Source organism: Panicum hallii, chromosome 5, assembly GCF_002211085.1.
Source record: "Panicum hallii strain FIL2 chromosome 5, PHallii_v3.1, whole genome shotgun sequence".
Lineage (NCBI taxonomy): Eukaryota > Viridiplantae > Streptophyta > Magnoliopsida > Poales > Poaceae > Panicum > Panicum hallii.
In genome coordinates this window covers 9403397-9421105 of record NC_038046.1, presented here as the reverse complement: position 1 = coordinate 9421105, position 17709 = coordinate 9403397, and the positions used below count along the sequence as shown (strand labels likewise).

Here is a 17709-nt window from a genome sequence, read left to right as displayed (position 1 = left end):
GGATTGGACGGGGTGTTTTTTTAGCCTGCGGCTGGCTGCTGCCGATGCGTTTGCTGCTCTGCTGCGGAGTGGCACCGCGCTGCGGTGCTGTTGCGCGCTTACTGGCCGCCGTGCGCGGCCGCGGCTGCTGCTTTAGGTGCCACTGTTCCCCCGCCAGGAGGCCACCCGCCAGCGCCTCGGGCAAAGAGCGCACAGTGCCGTCCTCTCCCGCATTACTCCGCCTCCTCCCATCCCTCTCTCGGCCTCCTCTCAGTCTCAGGCTTTGCAACCGTGTGATCTCGAGCTTCCGGAATCCGGACGTGGTTTTGACCTGGAATTCGTCTCGGCTCGGTTGATCGGATTATAGGCTCGAGCCGAGCCCATCCTGCCTTTCACGGGAGCAGCCACAGCACTTTGCAGGTGGGATGAGTAGCGGTCGTAGCTCAGGATATGGTCTGCAGCTGTAGGTCATATGCAATGCGGTGCCGTGCAGTCGAAGGGCGTTATGGCTCTGGGTCGGGGGGTAGGAGCAGAGCAACCGAGCAGAGCTGTGCCCTGTGCTGCTTCCATGCCGTGGCTTCAATGCGAAGCCAGCAGTCGACGGACACGAACGGACGGATCTGACCGACCCAGTCGCAATCAATGGCCGATAAGTACGTATGCAGACGCGGTCATGATTAAGCAATGAGTGTGTGTGCCTCCTCACCGCCGCGCTCGCCTCTCGCGCGCGCGCTCCACCGCCTTGGCCGGGCGGCCGGCCTGCCTGTCCGTTCCGTCTCCGTGCGCGACAGGGAAGGGAGCCGATGGCGCCGGCGGCAAGTAGTAGGAGCAACTGGTGCGCCGTCCGCGTCAGCGCCCGCAAAGCGGTGTGGCGTGGCCATATGGGAACCGGGGAACGTGGTAGGATCGGCCCGTTCCATGCCCGCCACTACGGGCGGCGGCCACTAGACCCTCCCCCCGTCCACCGGCAGCCGTGTGCTCCCGCGCCCCGCACTGCACATCGACGGCGACGTGCACACGCCCCCCCCCCCCCCTCTCCCCAGTCTAGCGTCTAGCAGACGGTCCAGACCAGCAAGAAAAACTGTGTACGCCGGGCCAACGAGTCCAACAGACCACCACTGTTCGACGTACCGGTACCGCCGTGCGATGGGCACGGACGCGCTGCTCCTGGAGCTTGCCGTCTGCCGGAGCGTGGCGCAGCCGCAGTGGGATGTGGCCGAGCCGAGCCGAGCCGAGCCGAGCATCGTGTGGGTGACGGCGTAAAAGTGTGAAACCGTAAAAAAGGAGAGGTCGATTCACCGTGCCGGCCGCCCTGGGGCACCAAAAGGAGGGGCGGAGGAGCGGAGCCGTCGTATCGTCGCGACACTCCCGCTGCGCCTTGCTCCTTTTTACCAACCGGCTTTCACTGTTTACCCGGTCGTGTGGGCCAGCGGCAGCTCTGGCGCGCGCAGCAGCTATCCCGGGGGGCGCTCCGCTGCACTCCCGTGCACGGCGGCTCACGTTTTCTTCGGGTGACCTGCGCCCGGTCCGGTTTCCCTGTTTCTTCTACCCCAGCTCTCCTTTTTACGGCTTTACCCCACGCCCGCGCTCAGCTTTGCTCGTCTTTTCGGACGCGGAGGAGGGCGCTAGGCCAGGCAGCGGCAGAAGCGGACGCCGGGATGGATGGCCGGATGGGGACGACGCCTTTTGCAGCCAGCGACGAGTTCTTCCCGGAGCGCATCTCTGCCCTGCCTGCCTGCCTGCCTGCCGATGGCTGCTCATGGCTTTGCCTGTGGGGGCACGCACCACCGCACGGCACGGGCCACGGGTGGCACATCGAGTGACAAGACATAGAGCCGTTCTGCTTGCGCGCGGGGCCCGCGGGTCGCGTCCACTTTCCCGGTAGGGGGGCTAGGCGCCTACTGTAGTAGCCAGCCAGGGGGGGCCAGCCGGCCAGGCCAGGGCGGTGATTCGTCTGGTCCTCGTCCCCCGGCCGGGCAGGGGGCGGGGCTGGCCCGCACCACCCCGCTCGCGGCCTTTGGATCCGTCTGGCTGGTTGCTCTCGTGTCACCGATGCGATGCCCCCGGTGTGGTGGGGGGTGGACCTGTCTTGGCTTCGGTTAACAACTCTTCACGTGCGATGAAAAGGGCCTCGCCGCTTCATCAAAATGTAAAGCGCCGATGTGCTCCTGTCCTCCGGTCCTCCCTTTTAGCACAATTCTGCAATTTTTTCCCGGATAACTTTGGGTGATTTATACCGTAAGCACGTCGGCATCCAGATTGCACAGTTATTGGTGTGTGTGTTTTTTTGCGGGCAGTACAGGTATTGGTGTTTGCCGGGGCACTCTTGGCATCATTAATTGAACAAGTGTCTTGTTCCGGTGGCGGGTGCGTCAAGAGGCTACTGATGGTTCACCAACTGTTTCCGACCAGAAAAAGAAACTCATGCCCTTTGTATGGTGACCGGTGACCACGGCAATTTTGTGCAAAATAGGCCGATGAAAGTGTGTATATCCCACAGGCTAATGAGCGTGACCAGTTCGAGCCATTACTGATTACTCGGTAACTTACAGTAACAATATCACAATAATTCTCAGTGATACGAACATACTTCTACATGCAACATTTTGTGCATTTCCTTAATCCATGACCATTTTATCAAAGCATCCAATGGCCTAGGTTTCGATCTGGACCTGCCAGGTGCTGCTGCTGCTGCTGCTGCTTCTTCTTCTTTTTTTTTTTTTTTGAGGAATTGACCTGCCAGCTGCTGCTGCTGCTGCTTCTGGATGTAGCAAAGGCCCAATGGCCCATAGCAAAGGTCCGAAAGAACAAGGTGACATAATACATGAGAACTGGCCTAATGGGACATTGTAAAGGCCCAAAAACACAAGGCTCCAGTGGGCCGAATCCCTATACTGGACCGAACAAATACGGGCTACAAGATTTCGGGCTAAGAGGACTTGTTCAGGGATTGCGTTTTGCGCTGCGCTTGTCCTCTGACATTATCGAGTTGGGCTGAAATGTACAACGACGGCTCTGGCCATTTCGGTCCAGAAATCCGACGCACGCGCAGCAGGGCGAGCGCGAGCGGCGAGAATGGCGCGACGAGCAACAGCACCGCGAGGAGTGCCGGATTGACCGTACTTGTGAGCGGGGGCTTCGGGAGGCCGGGTCAAGACGGTGCCAGCACCACCACTCCACCAGGGAGTGGCCGGAGTCGACGGGGGGAGCTCTGCGCAGTAGTTGGATGCCGCTGCTATCTTCTCGGCTGAGAGACGGTGCGCCGTGTGACTCATCGATCATGACGGTCTGATGCATGGACACTAAAGGCAGGGGGTAGTAATCCGGCGAGAGAACGGGACAGGAACGCAGCTGCCTGCCGGCTGTTTGCCGCTTTGGGCATCAATGATTTCATGTGTCGTCAATCTAAAAGGGGCAATCTTTCCTTTTCTTTTCGCTCCGAGATCTGTGCTGGCATGACTTGGCGCCTTGGCTGTTGACATGAGTCCCCTGCTGGAGTCCTGTAGTAAGACTGTCACAGCTTGACGATCTGTGCCTCCTCGTCTGAACACGACGCACATATACTACTCTCACAGTCACACGAGTGCCCCCGATCATAGATCTGATAAACCAAACATCACTGAGGGTCGCGAACTCGCTTGGAACCAAAGCATACGCATTGTTATCGCGTGACACCAACTCGAGCTCATGATCAATGCCCACGTGGAGCGAGCGACGGGCATTTAAAATCTCACGCTGCCGAGATGCTGCCCACGACCGAAAATTAACCAAATCGCCTGCGCCCCTGTTCATACCTCGCGAGCCATGACTTCCATCAATGCGAGGCCCTCTGCGTGCCTCCTAGACCTCACACGCCGCGGCTAACGTGCACCAAATTCCATCATGCACACTGCGCCAGGGCACGCTCTCTGCCCCCGCCCGCACTCTATCTGCCCGCGATCACCGCCGCGCCCCCAACCTGATCGCTCGCTAACCCTGTCACCCACACTCATTTCATTCATCTCGTCCTCTGTCCAAGATGCCCCTGCCTGTTCCCATTTGCTTTCTGACACTGCTCGATGCAACAACCCGATTGCCCCCACGCAGCCGATGGTCGCTAGATGGATCGGCGCCGGCTATAAATAAGTGGGGGCGCACGGGAACGCGCACAGTGCCGGATCGTGGTAGCTAGTGGCTCGCTAGCCAACACGACCACCGACGCTCTTCGTCTCCGATGGCGTCCCCTGCTCGCCACCTCTTCCTCGTCGCCTTAGTGGCCGTGCTCGCCGTCGCGGCGGAAGCGTGGGGTGGTGGCCGCTTCTTCTTCAGCAAGACCACGCGCGCCGAACCCACCGTCGAGCATGAGAAGGCGGCGTCGGCCGGCAGCACCACGCCGGACGCGGCGGACCCTAATGCGGCGCCGGCGTTCTCCCGGCCGTCGACCGGCGTCAGCGGCCGCGGGTACGGACTCTACGGCCGCCCCGAGGAGAACTACCCGCCGAACTACTTCCGCCGCGGCGTGCACCGCAACGCCGAGAAGCTGACGACGGCGGCGGCGGCGACCGACGTGTCGGCCGCCACCCGTACGACCGAGGAGGCGGCGGTCCCCGCGGGAGGCGGCCGCGGCGAGCGCGGCCAGCAGTACCCGGAGGACGGCAGCGGCAGGGGTCGGCGGCCGACCAACGTGCCGGCCACCACTTCGTATACCGAGGAGGAGGAGGCCCCCGCGCGAGGCGCCGGCGACCTCGACGGCGTCCAGCCCTACCCGGAGGACGGCAGCGGCAGGGGCCGGCCGCCGTGGTACTACACGGCCTTCCGCGGCGGCCGGCGGCAGCAGGGGCAGGACGACCAGCAGCGGGACTACGGGATGAGCGACACGCGGCTGTACCAGAACGGCCGGTACTACTACGACGTGGACGCCGGCAGGTACGGCTACGGCCGCGAGTCGAACCCCATGAGGACGCGCCCCGACGCCGAGGAGTTCACCGGCTCCGGGTACGGCCGACCGGCCGGCGCCGGCGGCGGCAGACGCGGGGGGTACGGCAACGCGGCGGCCGGTTACCCGCAGTACGGCGACGACGATGTGTTCAAGAACGGAGCGATGGATCAGACCCCGAACGGCTTCCAGGAGGAAGGCCGGAACAGACGATACATTCCATGAACATGAAGGGAAGACGAAGCCTCGTACTAGTAAGTTGTAACGTGCGCGGTGTGCTGCCGCTTCCAGCTGTGATCGTATCGTGTGCTCTGTTCTCCATTGCAGAGTAATCTAGCTTGGCCTAGCTGCTCCTTTGTTTGCTGTGAGTACTTGGGGAAAAGCCAGCTAGCATAGCAGCTCCTCCTGTGCACGAGTACGTACGTGCAGATCGTCATGGTGACGCAACCAATGAATGAATAAGCCCTCTCTGTGTGTACAATGCAACGCGTACTGTATTGAAGATCAAAATGCTATCCACCCTACTATTCATCTGTCGGTGCACAAGGAGTATCATTGATACTGTGCACATTACTGCGTATGTTGGTTAAAAAACCTTCTTTTTTTTGGCACGAACGTACTACAGGATGATTTTCATTGCATGCATTTCGTACAAGTACTGTTGACGTTTTCACGTCACTCCGTACCCCAGGATAGATCGCAATAGTTCCATCAGGCAATGGGACGAACGACATGTTGGCCATTATTTTGACGTTCCTGTGTGAGTCCATGACAAAACTGCTGACCGTTGAACGCTTGGATTCATCTTGTTAATGCTGCACCAAGCAGCAGCCAATCAATCCATTACCTTGTACCAACTTTCCGTACCCGATCCAAGGCATTTCGTGCGTCTGCAAAGGGAGAGAGAGAAAAAGAGCATTAACCCTTTTTTTTTCCTCGACGAGCGAGCAATAACCTTTTCGTCCTCGAAGGCATGATTCGTAAAAACCCCACTCTTTAATCTCGCACGGACACGTAACACCTGAGTACCTCGCTCATTTTTTTTAAAAAAAAGAATGACAAGATCTGAGGCCATTGCTGACATTTTGCCTGCTCGTCTTCAGATACCACAGTGGCGCTCAATGATTTCGTTCAGCGGGCAGAGGCAGTACGACATGCGTCGCCGTCGCCGGCCATAATTTTGACGGTCCACGGCGCATGACAAAACCGTTGACCGTTCCTGGACGCTTGGATCCGTCTCGTCACACCAACCGGCGCCATGTACCTGCTGCCACTTTATTTGATGTAACAGATCCTTCGGCCCATTAAACTCGATCGGCAGCCCAGGACTGCAGGACATGTTCAGGCTCGGCTGAAAAGTGCTTGTCAGGATGATCACAGCCAGCTGCTGCTCTTGTTGCTCAGCAGCACGCCACCAGCAGCAAGCAGTACTCACCATTATAATTGCATTGGGATGCGTGGTATTTGCAGCGTACGTGTGTTGGTTAGGCCGCCAGTTAGGATAAGAAGAGCGAGGAGGACAGGAGCTACCAGCAGCAGCACAAAAGGTGCCCTCCCTCTCCTGCCTACTAGGCTTAACTTTGCTGTCCGGTTGGTGACGCGCATGGACCACGAGAGGTAGGTTGGTGCGACGCTCCTAGTTCCTACCCCCCCTCCCACACACGACCGCTCGTCTCGGCAAGATTGCCGTGCAACTCACGTACGAAAAACACACGGAAATCTCACGGGAACGGGATCACGACCAGGGAAAAAAAAGAAGGCCCCGGCGGGCCGAGCGCCAGGCCCGTTCGCGATATGGGCCATCTAGCACCCCCCCCAAAGAGTTTTTTTAAAAAGGGGATAAAAAAAAAACAAAATTCGAAAAAGGGGTGCCAGTTGGAGAAATTTAGGGAAATGGGTGCCTCCCGCCCGCTGGGAGGGCGGAAAGGAGCCTCCCGCCCAACCAGAGGGCGGGATGCTCAAAAAAAATTTTCAGGGACCTCTTCGCGAATAAGAAAACTTTTTTTATTCGCGAAGAGGTCCCTGAAGCAGGCCTCCCGCCCGGCCACTGGGCGGGATGCCTCCCGCCCGGCCACTGGGCGGGATGCCTCCTGGTGCATTGTTATTTCATGTGTGTGTGTTTTCTGGTTTCCAAAATTCGTAACAATTCACAGAAAAATCCAAAAATAGCAAAACTAGTTTTGTTAGAAACTAGATTTCAAACTCTATAACTTTTGTTAATGGAGTTTAGTTTGAAACAAAATACTTTTACCCCTATTTTAAAACTAAGATTAAGGAAAGTTTATGCTTAACTTTAGGATTTCATGGTTTGTTGTTTATGAAGTTTGGTATGACTATTCTATAAACTCTAGGTACCTTTGTGCAAAGTTTTAAACTCAAATTTGATGTAAATTTAACTTCTTTTGTCTTGAATTTTTCAAATTTGAAATGTTAACTAAACCTAATTATAACCCTTTTATAATTAAAATCTATTTTTATTCTCTAATGTGATATTATTTAATATCTAATATATAGTCAAAGTTCTAAAAAGTTCTAAAACTTATAATCTTATGCTCCTGGTCCATTTTTGTTATATTTTTTCTTAGATTATTTGTTTCAGAAACTATTTGAAATTCAGAATTTTTTCAAATATAAGATTCATTCGCCATACTCTTATGTATGCACATAAAATTTTAATTCAATTTTCCAAGGAAGATTACGGTATCTAAAACTCGTACGAAGATAGTTAAACGATAACGTTTGCAACGTAGAATCTAAATATTACGATAGTACAATACATGAAGCCATTTAAAATAAAATAATATGATAATAAACATTACAAATACATGAATCCAAATATTGTGTCTTTAGTTAATGCGGCAAATATTACAAATACGTATCTAGGTCTAATAGAATCTCAACGCAGCAAATATTACATATGAGCAAACAACGTTTAAATAAAATTACAACTAAATGATGCCTGATGACGTACTAGCACTCGATCGGCGACGTCTCCCACTTCTTGATGCAACCGGAGGTCTTCCATCTGTAGCATCACCTGTAGGGCCAGCTTCAGCACAACTGGGGCCAGCATCATTGGTTGGACAACGTTTATACGTGTGTCCAATCTGATTACATGCACTGCAGCATTGTATCCTCGGACGGAGCTCTGACTCATCCATATCATTACGAATACGCCGTGACTGACGGCGTCCTCTCTTAACCCGTGATGATCTTGGGTCTGGAATATAGATAACAGGATTCGCTGTCTCAGTGAACGATCCAACCAAACGGAACCCATAGATCTCATACTGCCAGGTGCTAGCAATTGTCTCCTTTCTGAAGTAATGTGAAACATATATATCGACAGGATGTCCAATATCCGCACAAGCAGCCATTACATGAGAACAAGGTAAGTGCAGCAACTTGGGCCTCATGCATGAGCAACAACAAGTTCCATCGAATTTGAGAATGCACTCCTTTACAGGAGTTTGACGTCTCATGCCATGTCGCGCCCTATCTTTAGGAGATACCTCAAACTTGAGCTCCTGTGTTCCACATTGCCGTACATGGTGTAGCCGGGCGCTTTCTGCCTTCTTAGTCATATATTCTGTTACCTTGAATCCAAAATTTCTGTCTGGATCTCGCATGAATATCTAATTTTTAGTGAACCGCTCCCGAAAGTAATCGGTACACCCGCGGACAATGAATTCAACAATTGCAACCAGTGGAAGCCCACGAACACCTCGCAGCACCCAATTGTAAACTTCGGCGAAGTTGGTGGTCATTACACCGTACCTTGCACCATCGGTATCATAAAGTAACGCCCACTTCTCCTTAGGTTCATTCTCAATCCATTCAGAAAATTTTTTCACCGCTGACCCAGATCTTCTGCGAGTACGTGCAGTATCTGTTGGCAAAGAGCACAAAGCCTCTGCTTCATCCTGTGCCTCCTCGACTTCTTCATCAATATTTTCATCCCCCGGACCAGCTTCAATGTTTATCAAAGGGTTTTGGTGCACACTGACAAGGAGTACCAGTGGCCACTGCCAATGACTTGCATTTTGCAGATAAGTTAACCAGTCCTCGTTGCTTGCAAGTGGCATAAGCTCCCAGATCAAAGCGTGAGTGGTACGATTTATGACGCATTGAACACTCACAGTGTGTGTCTCCTGATTAATCTTTAGTCCCCTCATTAACCAGTTGCATAAGGATTCAAATGTCCTCTCGTGCGGTCTGTTAATTTCTCTGACCGCACAGTTGAATTCACTTAAATCTACCCCATTCGGCCCATAAATCACATTTCCTTCTCCATAATATATACATAAAATACCCTTCTCGGAAGACATATCTGTCAATCATTAATAAACTAGTTATACTACATATTAATACACAACGAACGACGATCCTAAATTTCAGCGACTCTCAGATTATATTTTACAGATTCTAAACTATTCAGATTATAAATTATACTAAAAACAAATGAAAATACTAAAACTATTCAAAACATAACTACTCTAACAAATATTTCCTAAATTATAGTTATTTTCAAGTACTTATATGGCTAGAACGAGAATATACCTCAAAATCGACGTGTGGACAGGGCTTCGCCGCTTCCTCTTCTCTCTTCCTCTCCTCTCTTTCTCTTTTTTTTTATTTTTGCTGGATAAAATGGCATTTTTGGGGCAGGTTGGGGCTTAAATAGCCGGTGGGGGACCTCCCGCCCGACCAAAGGGCGGGATGCCCATCAGCACAACATCCCGCCCTTTGGTTGGGCGGGATGCCCTCCCAGGGACCTCTTCGCGAAGAAATTATTTGCGAAGAGGCCCTCGGGTGACATCCCGCCCGCTGGGTGGGCGGGATGTCCCGGGCCCCACGCGTCCCGCTCGTTCAGCGGGCGGAGGCACCCATTTCTCTAAATTTTCCCAACGGCCACCCCTTTTTCGAATTTTATTTTTTTTATCCCTTTTTTAAAAAAAATTCCCCCCCCCCCCAAAAGCTGCAAAAAAGACCGGCCCAGTTTATTGTGGGAGAGCGCCACCGCCGTCTCCCCAAGCCCATGAGCCCATCGCGGTGGTAGGGTTTATTGGCATCTCTCTCTCCTCTCTTGCCGCGCCCCGCCACCACAGAGCAGAACACCGCACCCGCCGCCGAAATGGCCGCCGCCGCCGCGAGATCCTTCCTCCGATCCAGCGCTCCCTCGTCACTCCGCAGCGCGGCGGCCAGAGCCGCCTCGCGTGCGGGGCCGGCTCCGCTGCCGAGGCGGATGCCCACCTCTGCCCCCCGCGTCCTTCTAAGGTGCGCGTGATCTTAGGTTCCGGGCACGTGGAGCCGTCGTCTTTTTGTTCCCATTTTGCTATTTCTGGGTGATTTTATTTTGATGTCTTTGGTTCCGATCCGTAGGTCGCCGGTGGAGATGAGCAGCGTGTGTCTGGAGTCCCTGATGCCCATGCACAGCGCCACGGCGTCGGCGCTCATGACTTCGCTTCTCGCCGCCCCGGCTTGCAAGGGATTCGGTTGGCTCTCGGAAGGTGAATTGCCCTGGTCTCAATGTCACTACCTTGTTTATAATTGTTAGTATGTTAGTTACAGCTATGGAGCAGTCTGTTTGTCACCGCTCGCCAGTCACATAGGAAAACTAAATTACAGACGCATGACTTTAAGATCATTCGTAGTAGACTAGTAGTGATAAGAATTTGATTTTTTTTGGCGTAATTTTGGTACTTAAGCATGCCCTTTCCAGCAGCAACTTAGCGGAGAAAGTTATTTTGTATATCAAAACAAACAGACTACATACAATCCCCCGCACGTGGATCATTAACCTATCTTCTACTCCTGTGTCAAAGATTTGATTCAATTTGACTGAGTATGAGTTCACACTGCTCTTACTAGACCACCCAAAGTATCGAAGTTCTGCGCAAAACAATATTTAATCCTTTGTAGGATGTCCTAAAAAACCTATTGTCCTAAACACTGCAAATATGTTGCTTAATGAGATCACCTGATAGAACCAACAGTTTAAAATTTGTTTGTAGCCCTTGGGTTTCAATTCCGTCAGATATTTTTAATGCTCTCCCTGAATAACATGTAGTATTACACAACAAGCCTATTTTTCTAGTTAGATGAACGGTTTTGAAACATTTCTATATGAACATGGGTAGGACAATGTGGCACTCATGTAGTTCCTAGTGTTCCTGAAGTCCTCATCTTGTAGCCACCATGGAAACCATACACATTTTCTATTTCAAAATTGAAATATGATAATAAAGTTTTCATGTTGAAATCAATCTTATATTTCCACATGGCCCTTGTTGTAGGTCAAGATGAAACTAGATGAACTTCAGGGCCCCAAAAGGTGAATAACTTTAAAGATGCCATCATTAATAACTGTTGATGGCTAGGTTCCATCACTAGTTTGTGCGTCGGAATTATTTGTGGAAGAAGAGCTTGTCATCTTTATTTCATGGAACTTCGTCTAAATTCTTGTATTGTGCACATTTACGTTAATATGTAAACATGCAGCACAATATGGAAAAAAGAACTCTGCATTGTTATGATGTATAGAGCTAGGTCCTTTTTACTGTTCCTTGTGCCCTTGCAAAATGATTTGGCCTAGGAGGTCTTGTGCCACAATTTGTATGCCTGAGCTATCCGTTATTGAAGTTTTGGCAATGCGAGGGATTTTTTCGCAAATCGAGTTATGCACGCAGTTTTGTTGAAGTCGAACTATTCATGAATGCAGCATAAGAAAAGAACATTTCTAAATTTGATTGTAACATCATCATTAATTACAAATTTGAGTTAAAAAAGGAGACTGATTCTTTTGTATTGGCCCAGCTGGCAATGATGACGTGTGACAATATCTAGGTGGAATGTAGCAGATTATTATCCCTTCACCTCATATCTACAGGTCTGGCCTGATTTTAAGGAACATCAATGATACCATATGTTTATTACAAATTTCTATTAGTATTCCATGTTCTTACATGATGCCCTCTGTGCATCCTGTAAGAAATAGTGAATAACTGGGCTATTAGCCTCAATATAATATGTTTATCTTTGTACAGTATTTGTTTTCTTGACTTCATTGTATATCTCTATAGGCCTGTGATTAGTGCGTTGGAGGTCATCTTGGATGAAGACTAGCCCATGCTTTTATTTGCCATCTCTGTTACCTCGGTTTGACCATGATAAATGGACATAATAGAGCAGAAGTTGCTTTTATTGCTGTTTAACTTTTATGGTGTCAATTAAGAGCTGGAGCTCAGGTTATTATGTTTCTATTTGTAGATGGATGATTTGTCATTATTGGAGCCCTGCAGTGATGGTAGCTGGTCTGGATTGTGGACTACCACCTCATGAATTTAAAGTACCTGTTTGGCGTCTCAGTTAACATGTTTTGTACTCTGGGATTCCAGTTTCTATAAGCATTTACGGAATTATTCTTGAGATTCATTGGTGGTTGTCTAATAGATTTTGGTCTTGACGACCTGCTTGATTACGCAGATCTGGAATGAATAAAATTAACAGGGAGTTTCTGCTGATTTTTGTGGATTACTCTCAGCATAGTACATTCAACTGCCAATGTAGCTTCTCAAGATAGGGATGCAAATTATCTGAAACACAAGGTTTCAGGATGTTGAGCTGTAGAGTAGAAATGCGGACTGGTACGCTGGCGCACTTCACCGGCCTTGGGTCGGCTCTATACCAAAAAGGCTGTTTTTTGTTAGCTGGTGCATTCAGGTCTGAGTTGCCTCGAATCATAATTTTCACATTTGGGCGGACATGTTAGCAAGAGGCTGGGGCTAATTAGGGGAACTAAATACGTCTAACTATAAAACTAATTGCATAAATGGAGACTCATTCATATGATTAATCTATTAAACCTGCAGTATAATATTGTCAAATTATAGACTAATTAGGCTCAATAGATTCATCTTGCGAATTAGCAGCTATTTATACAATTAATTTTATAATTAGTCTATATTTAATACTCATAATTGGTGTCAAATATCCAATGTGATGGGGATTTATTTTTAGTCCCTGGAATCAAACAGGACCTAAATACTCGCCCACTAGGGCTGCAGCCTCGTTTAAACCGCACCCAGCTGACACCCAGCTGCAGCAATCTTCTTACGTACATGGGCACACGATTGTAGCACAATATTTGAAATAGAAAAGTTATAATGCAAACCCAAATTTCTCCTCAGACACATCAATCCATTCTGAAGAGCTCAAGAACCATTAGCGTATTAACTGCTCAGCACATCACATTTGTTCATACAACCATAACGCTGCAGCAACTAATATCCATTGATAGACATAAATGCATGATAACGAGGAACTTGCACTAGTTCGACCAACAGCTCCAATCTACTTCATAAGCTTCTCCATCCCCTCAAGTTCTCATTCTTGATGCAACAAGTAGAATTTTTTTTACCAGCAGGCATTCTGGTTATCGAATGAGATCAACAAGGCCTTCACTCTTCGGCAACGTTGACAAGCTCATACTCCACAAGTGAGAGATTGTTGTCCTCCTTAACATTGAAGCTTGCTGGTTCAGTGACTTCAATGCGGCCCCATTTGTCCACAGCAAGTCTCATTGAACCTTTGAACATATCAATCTTTGCATTGCGGATAATAACAGTGCTTTCAGGCTTCAACAAATCAACTGTGAAAAGGCGCACACTTGTTAGATATCACCCACATATAACCATGATCAGTAGAGCTTTCAGGTAGATATTTGTGCGTTTATGTGAGGCATAATAACAATCATAGTAGAATATGATAAGCTGGTAGCATTTGAGTTCTAATGTATGTTAGGTGAGGACCTGCAAATTTCAGCTAACAACCTATGAATACAAGTGTGTAAGCACGCAAAGTACATTTATTTGTTGTATTATGTTACCATCACAACAGAAACAGAATTAAATATGCAATGAAATCTCATAAACATAGAATGAACATCACATATTGAGATTTGAGAGCACGTATGGACATCCAGATGTCCAAAATCATGTAATAATCTTCTAACAGCTCGATATAACATATTTCAGAGCTTGTACTGATATGCTTACAAAGAAATCTGGTTGACAAATGAGACAGGATGAATGTGGGGAGCTCATAGCACTCAACAAGGGGCTGTTGCTTTCATCTTTAGTGGAAAAAATAGAACATACGTACTAAGTATATTATTGCACAAGAACCAAGACCACATATGGCATACTAGCCTTAGAGAAACAGATATCTTGCAGAGGACAGAGCCATTTTTTTATTTATTTAATGAAAGACAGTTGCTATTAGGACATACAGAAGTTGCACTTTTATTGTTATACGGAAGAAAATACAAAGAAGCATCTATGCGGATGCCCCATTTGTGAAACTAAAAATTTTAACAGGACGTCAACAAGTTCAAGGTTCAATTTATCACTTCAATACTCCCTCTGGTCCCAAATATATATTATTATGGAAAAATATTAATATTAATATTAATATGAAAAATATATTATTCATGTTCTGAATATTACTAATATATTATTCATATAGAAAGGAGTTATAAATTAGGATGTGTTTTCATGATGAATTTAGTAACATTAACTCATGCTGTGGATCCATATACTTGATTAGATAATTATGGTCAAAGCTATGCTAAGCCATTAAATATATTTTGATCAGAGGCAGTACTCTTATGATGGATTTTACGTTTTACTTACAATAATCCTAGACATACTAATATTTGGGATCAGATAGAGGTAATATTCCTTAAGATCAAACTTTACATCCTCACAATCCAGTTGTAGGGATGATTGCATTACTGATTATACCAAAACAGGGATAAACTGTGAGCACATTGCACGCAGCTATTACAAATTAGATCATACTGGAGTACTAAACTGCAGTGATTACTGTGCTAAGAAACGGTGTCACATAGTAACGTAGATTCTATCGAATCGTATTCAAAAGCAGTACATGTATCTGGCGAGGGATTATTCGTACGCACGCCGCTCCAACCAAATCTCCCAAGGCGAAAGATTGCTCACATGTCACAAGTGAAAGCCCATGTCACCAAACAAAAAGAACAGATTACTGCACGAACAGAGGGGGATCGTACCCTGCTCGTTGCGGGCGGTGAAGAGGATGCAGCCGGTCTCGTCGCCGATGAGGCACTCGGCGATCCTGGTGGGCCGCGCCGCCGGGCCGGCAGCGGCAGCGCCGGGGCGGCCCTTCTGGAGGACTGTCTTGGAGCTGAGCACCTTGGCGACGAGCGTGTGGCCGGCCGTGCCGGGCTTGAGCTGGTCCACCTTGACGAACACCGGCTTCCGCTTCGCCGCCGCCGAGGCCATTGGGATGAAGGATAGAGATAGGAAAAGGATTAGAGGACGAGGAGTTTGGAGTGAGGGTGGCCAAACCCTAGATAGGGGAGGAGGATTTAATAGGGGCCGGGGGTGATCGAGGAGTCCACTAACGATGCGGCGGAGTTGTTAAATCCGGCGTTATCATTACCAGAGCCAATAGGACAGATTGGGCTATTTTATTTTTATCACTTTCTCCTTTCCGTAAAGCTTTTAAAAAGCTTTATCATTGGGGAATACGGTCTTATCTTATAGCATTATATGCCAATAGACTACTACCAGCTTTGAGTGCCATTGAGAAAGTTCTCTTCTAGATGTTTTAGATGCGTTTTAAATTCAAATGCCAAAGGGGTATTTGTTCTATTCTTCTACCATCGTTAATTCTTGTAATGAAACTGTGATTGTACATGTCAAATACAGTAACCGCTTTCTTCCCTAGCTGAGTGGTGGAACTGAAGAGATCCCTTCGACAATAATCTAATAATCTAAATATAGTGGATACTTATTAAAATATTTCCTTCATTCTAAATTATACTTCAGTTTAGCATTATCCTAAATCAAACTATTACAATGTTTATTATAATGCTGATCAAGGATTCAGAAAAATGTATTGGCATTTGCAGTACCAAAATAATACGCTGTCAAAACATACTTCAGGTGGATCTAATGAAACCAATTTGATATTGAAATGTTATGCTTTTTTGGTAAGTTTGGTCAAATTAAACAAATCTGATTTATGATAAAACTAAAAAAAACTATCATTTAAAATGAGCAGAATATTATTCAACAAATCAATCACTTATACTTCATTCTCTTGTTACAACTATCCCTCTATCTTTATTGTGCACCTGACATACCTCCTCCTTTTCTTGCAACACCACATCATTAGTGGAGTTGAGAAGATGCCGATGTCTAGAAGAAGATAAAAGTGGTTCAGGTGCATCAATCGTGGATATCAAGTAGTCTCACAGGAAGTGGCGGTCTACATGGCTTTCTCTAGTGGCAAATCCATGTAAGGGGAGAAAAGGCAGCTATGACAAATTTCGTGTAAATTGAATCTTGGCTCAACAAAGCTATGAACACTGTGTACATATAAAAAGCATTGACTATAGCATAACAAAACACTCATGGACTAGTAAAAAGGTAACTTCTAGTCCATATTTCCTCCGTTGATGCACACCAGGTTGAATTTTTAATGCTTGTGAATCAACTCCCTACTTGAGTTCGGATTCACCCTACTTGAGTTTGTTTCTTCCTATCCGTAAGATTTGCATAATCAAATTGCTTAATTCGATTGAATATATACTCATAGAGTTCGGTTTTGGATTTCCATCAAAAAATAAGGATTGAAAGATCTTATTATTCTCCATTCAACACTTTCCATAACCTTATATACAATGGTTCGTACAAATCTAGTTTGTCTTAATATGAAAGTATCTATTTGTAGTATGTTCTAGGATGATCTCTACAAAAGCATCACATTTTATCTTCTTATGTAAGTATGATTTTTAATCAGCCCCTACTACACTTGCCGTGCAAGAAAATGACAATAAGCTTTCTTATATCTTGGAAAAAAACACATACCTATTTCATGCGGACTTAAAAAGTTCTACATTGGTCAAGCCTAACCACCCCATCCTCATATTGCATATTTGTCATCGCTGCCTGACAGACACACTATGGTAACAAAAACACCTCTAGTTTGCGGATGAGATCTAGAGTCATGTCGGGAACCGGTGTAGGTGATACCAAGCGAGGAAGGGCTGGTGACTGCGAGCCGTAGGGTGGGCTAGCTTTGCCGGTTTTCCCTCGCCCCTCGACAACTTATCAGGGAGGGTAGGAGCTGGCTATTGCCTAGGAACTCACTAAGCATTGGATGCCATATAACACCACCAACTGAGGCTATAAAAAGTGTTAGCATCAAATAAAAGGAGCGTGTTGAAATATAATTTATTATCATCCACTCAGAGCGGCTGATCAGCCTGCTCCCGACTACTATCTGACGTGTTGGGCCCCATTTAGAACTCTTATATCCTCCTCCCTTCCCCTTTCACAATATCTCTCTTCCTTTTCTATTTTTCTCTCCATATCTGCGCATAGGGGGGACCTCGGGCGGTTGCACAGATCCAGTGCAAGGAAACGGCAACGGGAGCCACGCAGACCCTCCCTCTCTTTAGCGAGTGGTGGTGAGCTCGCGGGGGCTACAGCTATTCCCTTGCCCCTTCCTCACTCGTGCGTCGTCATGTGCGTCGGTGGAGCTAAGGCAGAGCGTCGCCCTAAGGTGGAGGAGACACACATCACCACCGGTGTAGATCTGCGGAGCCGAGGTTGGGCAATTATCTCGATGAAGGAGACATGGAGGCGTTGGAAGATCCGTCGATAGCAGAGGCCCGTGAATGGATCTGGGGATGGAAACTCGGGGGCCCGGCCTCCTTGCGGATGGGCATAGTGCGTTGTCTTGCATCAGTTAGCAGTGATGCCTTT

At 48.1% G+C, this 17709-nt stretch overlaps 3 protein-coding genes across 8 annotated transcripts; 2 read left to right on the top strand and 1 right to left on the bottom strand.

The window, feature by feature from the left end:
* Positions 1-4140: 4140 nt before the first annotated feature.
* On the top strand, positions 4141-5410 carry LOC112894936. Its single transcript, XM_025962786.1, has one exon. It carries the CDS (start codon positions 4193-4195, stop codon positions 5117-5119), a length of 927 nt encoding a protein of 308 aa, XP_025818571.1. The 5' UTR covers positions 4141-4192; the 3' UTR covers positions 5120-5410.
* Positions 5411-9939: 4529 nt separating this feature from the next.
* On the top strand, positions 9940-12417 carry LOC112894082 (protein NUCLEAR FUSION DEFECTIVE 6, chloroplastic/mitochondrial-like). Of its 6 annotated transcripts, none has more exons than XR_003228947.1 (4): positions 9940-10171; positions 10277-10404; positions 11711-11783; positions 12164-12417. XR_003228947.1 is itself a non-coding variant. In XM_025961678.1 (4 exons), the coding sequence occupies exons 1-3, from the start codon at positions 10029-10031 to the stop codon at positions 11208-11210; spliced, it is 291 nt and encodes a 96-aa protein (XP_025817463.1). In that variant the 5' UTR covers positions 9940-10028; the 3' UTR covers positions 11211-11228; positions 12164-12417. The 6 variants fall into 6 exon arrangements, 4 of the variants coding, with proteins under 4 accessions (XP_025817463.1, XP_025817462.1, XP_025817466.1 ...); XR_003228946.1 differs by having other exon boundaries at positions 11977-12417; XM_025961678.1 differs by lacking the exon at positions 11711-11783 and adding an exon at positions 11191-11228.
* Positions 12418-13057: 640 nt separating this feature from the next.
* LOC112894081 (uncharacterized protein At4g28440-like) lies at positions 13058-15338 on the bottom strand. The gene is made up of 2 exons (XM_025961676.1): positions 14985-15338; positions 13058-13544 (listed from the first exon to the last, which is right to left on the bottom strand). The coding sequence occupies exons 1-2, from the start codon at positions 15214-15216 to the stop codon at positions 13354-13356; spliced, it is 423 nt and encodes a 140-aa protein (XP_025817461.1). The 5' UTR covers positions 15217-15338; the 3' UTR covers positions 13058-13353.
* Positions 15339-17709: the final 2371 nt, after the last annotated feature.

What these genes read in the sequence shown, in the direction of transcription:
- LOC112894936 (XM_025962786.1), top strand. Translation starts at nt 4,193, where the DNA reads ATGGCGTCCCCTGCTCGCCACCTCTTCCTCGTCGCCTTAGTGGCCGTG.
- LOC112894082 (XM_025961678.1), top strand. Translation starts at nt 10,029, where the DNA reads ATGGCCGCCGCCGCCGCGAGATCCTTCCTCCGATCCAGCGCTCCCTCG. An exon ending in GCCCCCCGCGTCCTTCTAAG is followed by an intron (nt 10,172 to 10,276) that starts GTGCGCGTGATC and finishes TCCGATCCGTAG; the next exon opens with GTCGCCGGTGGAGATGAGCA. An exon ending in ATTCGGTTGGCTCTCGGAAG is followed by an intron (nt 10,405 to 11,190) that starts GTGAATTGCCCT and finishes CCCTTGTTGTAG; the next exon opens with GTCAAGATGAAACTAGATGA.
- LOC112894081 (XM_025961676.1), bottom strand. Translation starts at nt 15,216, where the DNA reads ATGGCCTCGGCGGCGGCGAAGCGGAAGCCGGTGTTCGTCAAGGTGGAC. An exon ending in CACCGCCCGCAACGAGCAGG is followed by an intron (nt 13,545 to 14,984) that starts GTACGATCCCCC and finishes GCCTTTTCACAG; the next exon opens with TTGATTTGTTGAAGCCTGAA.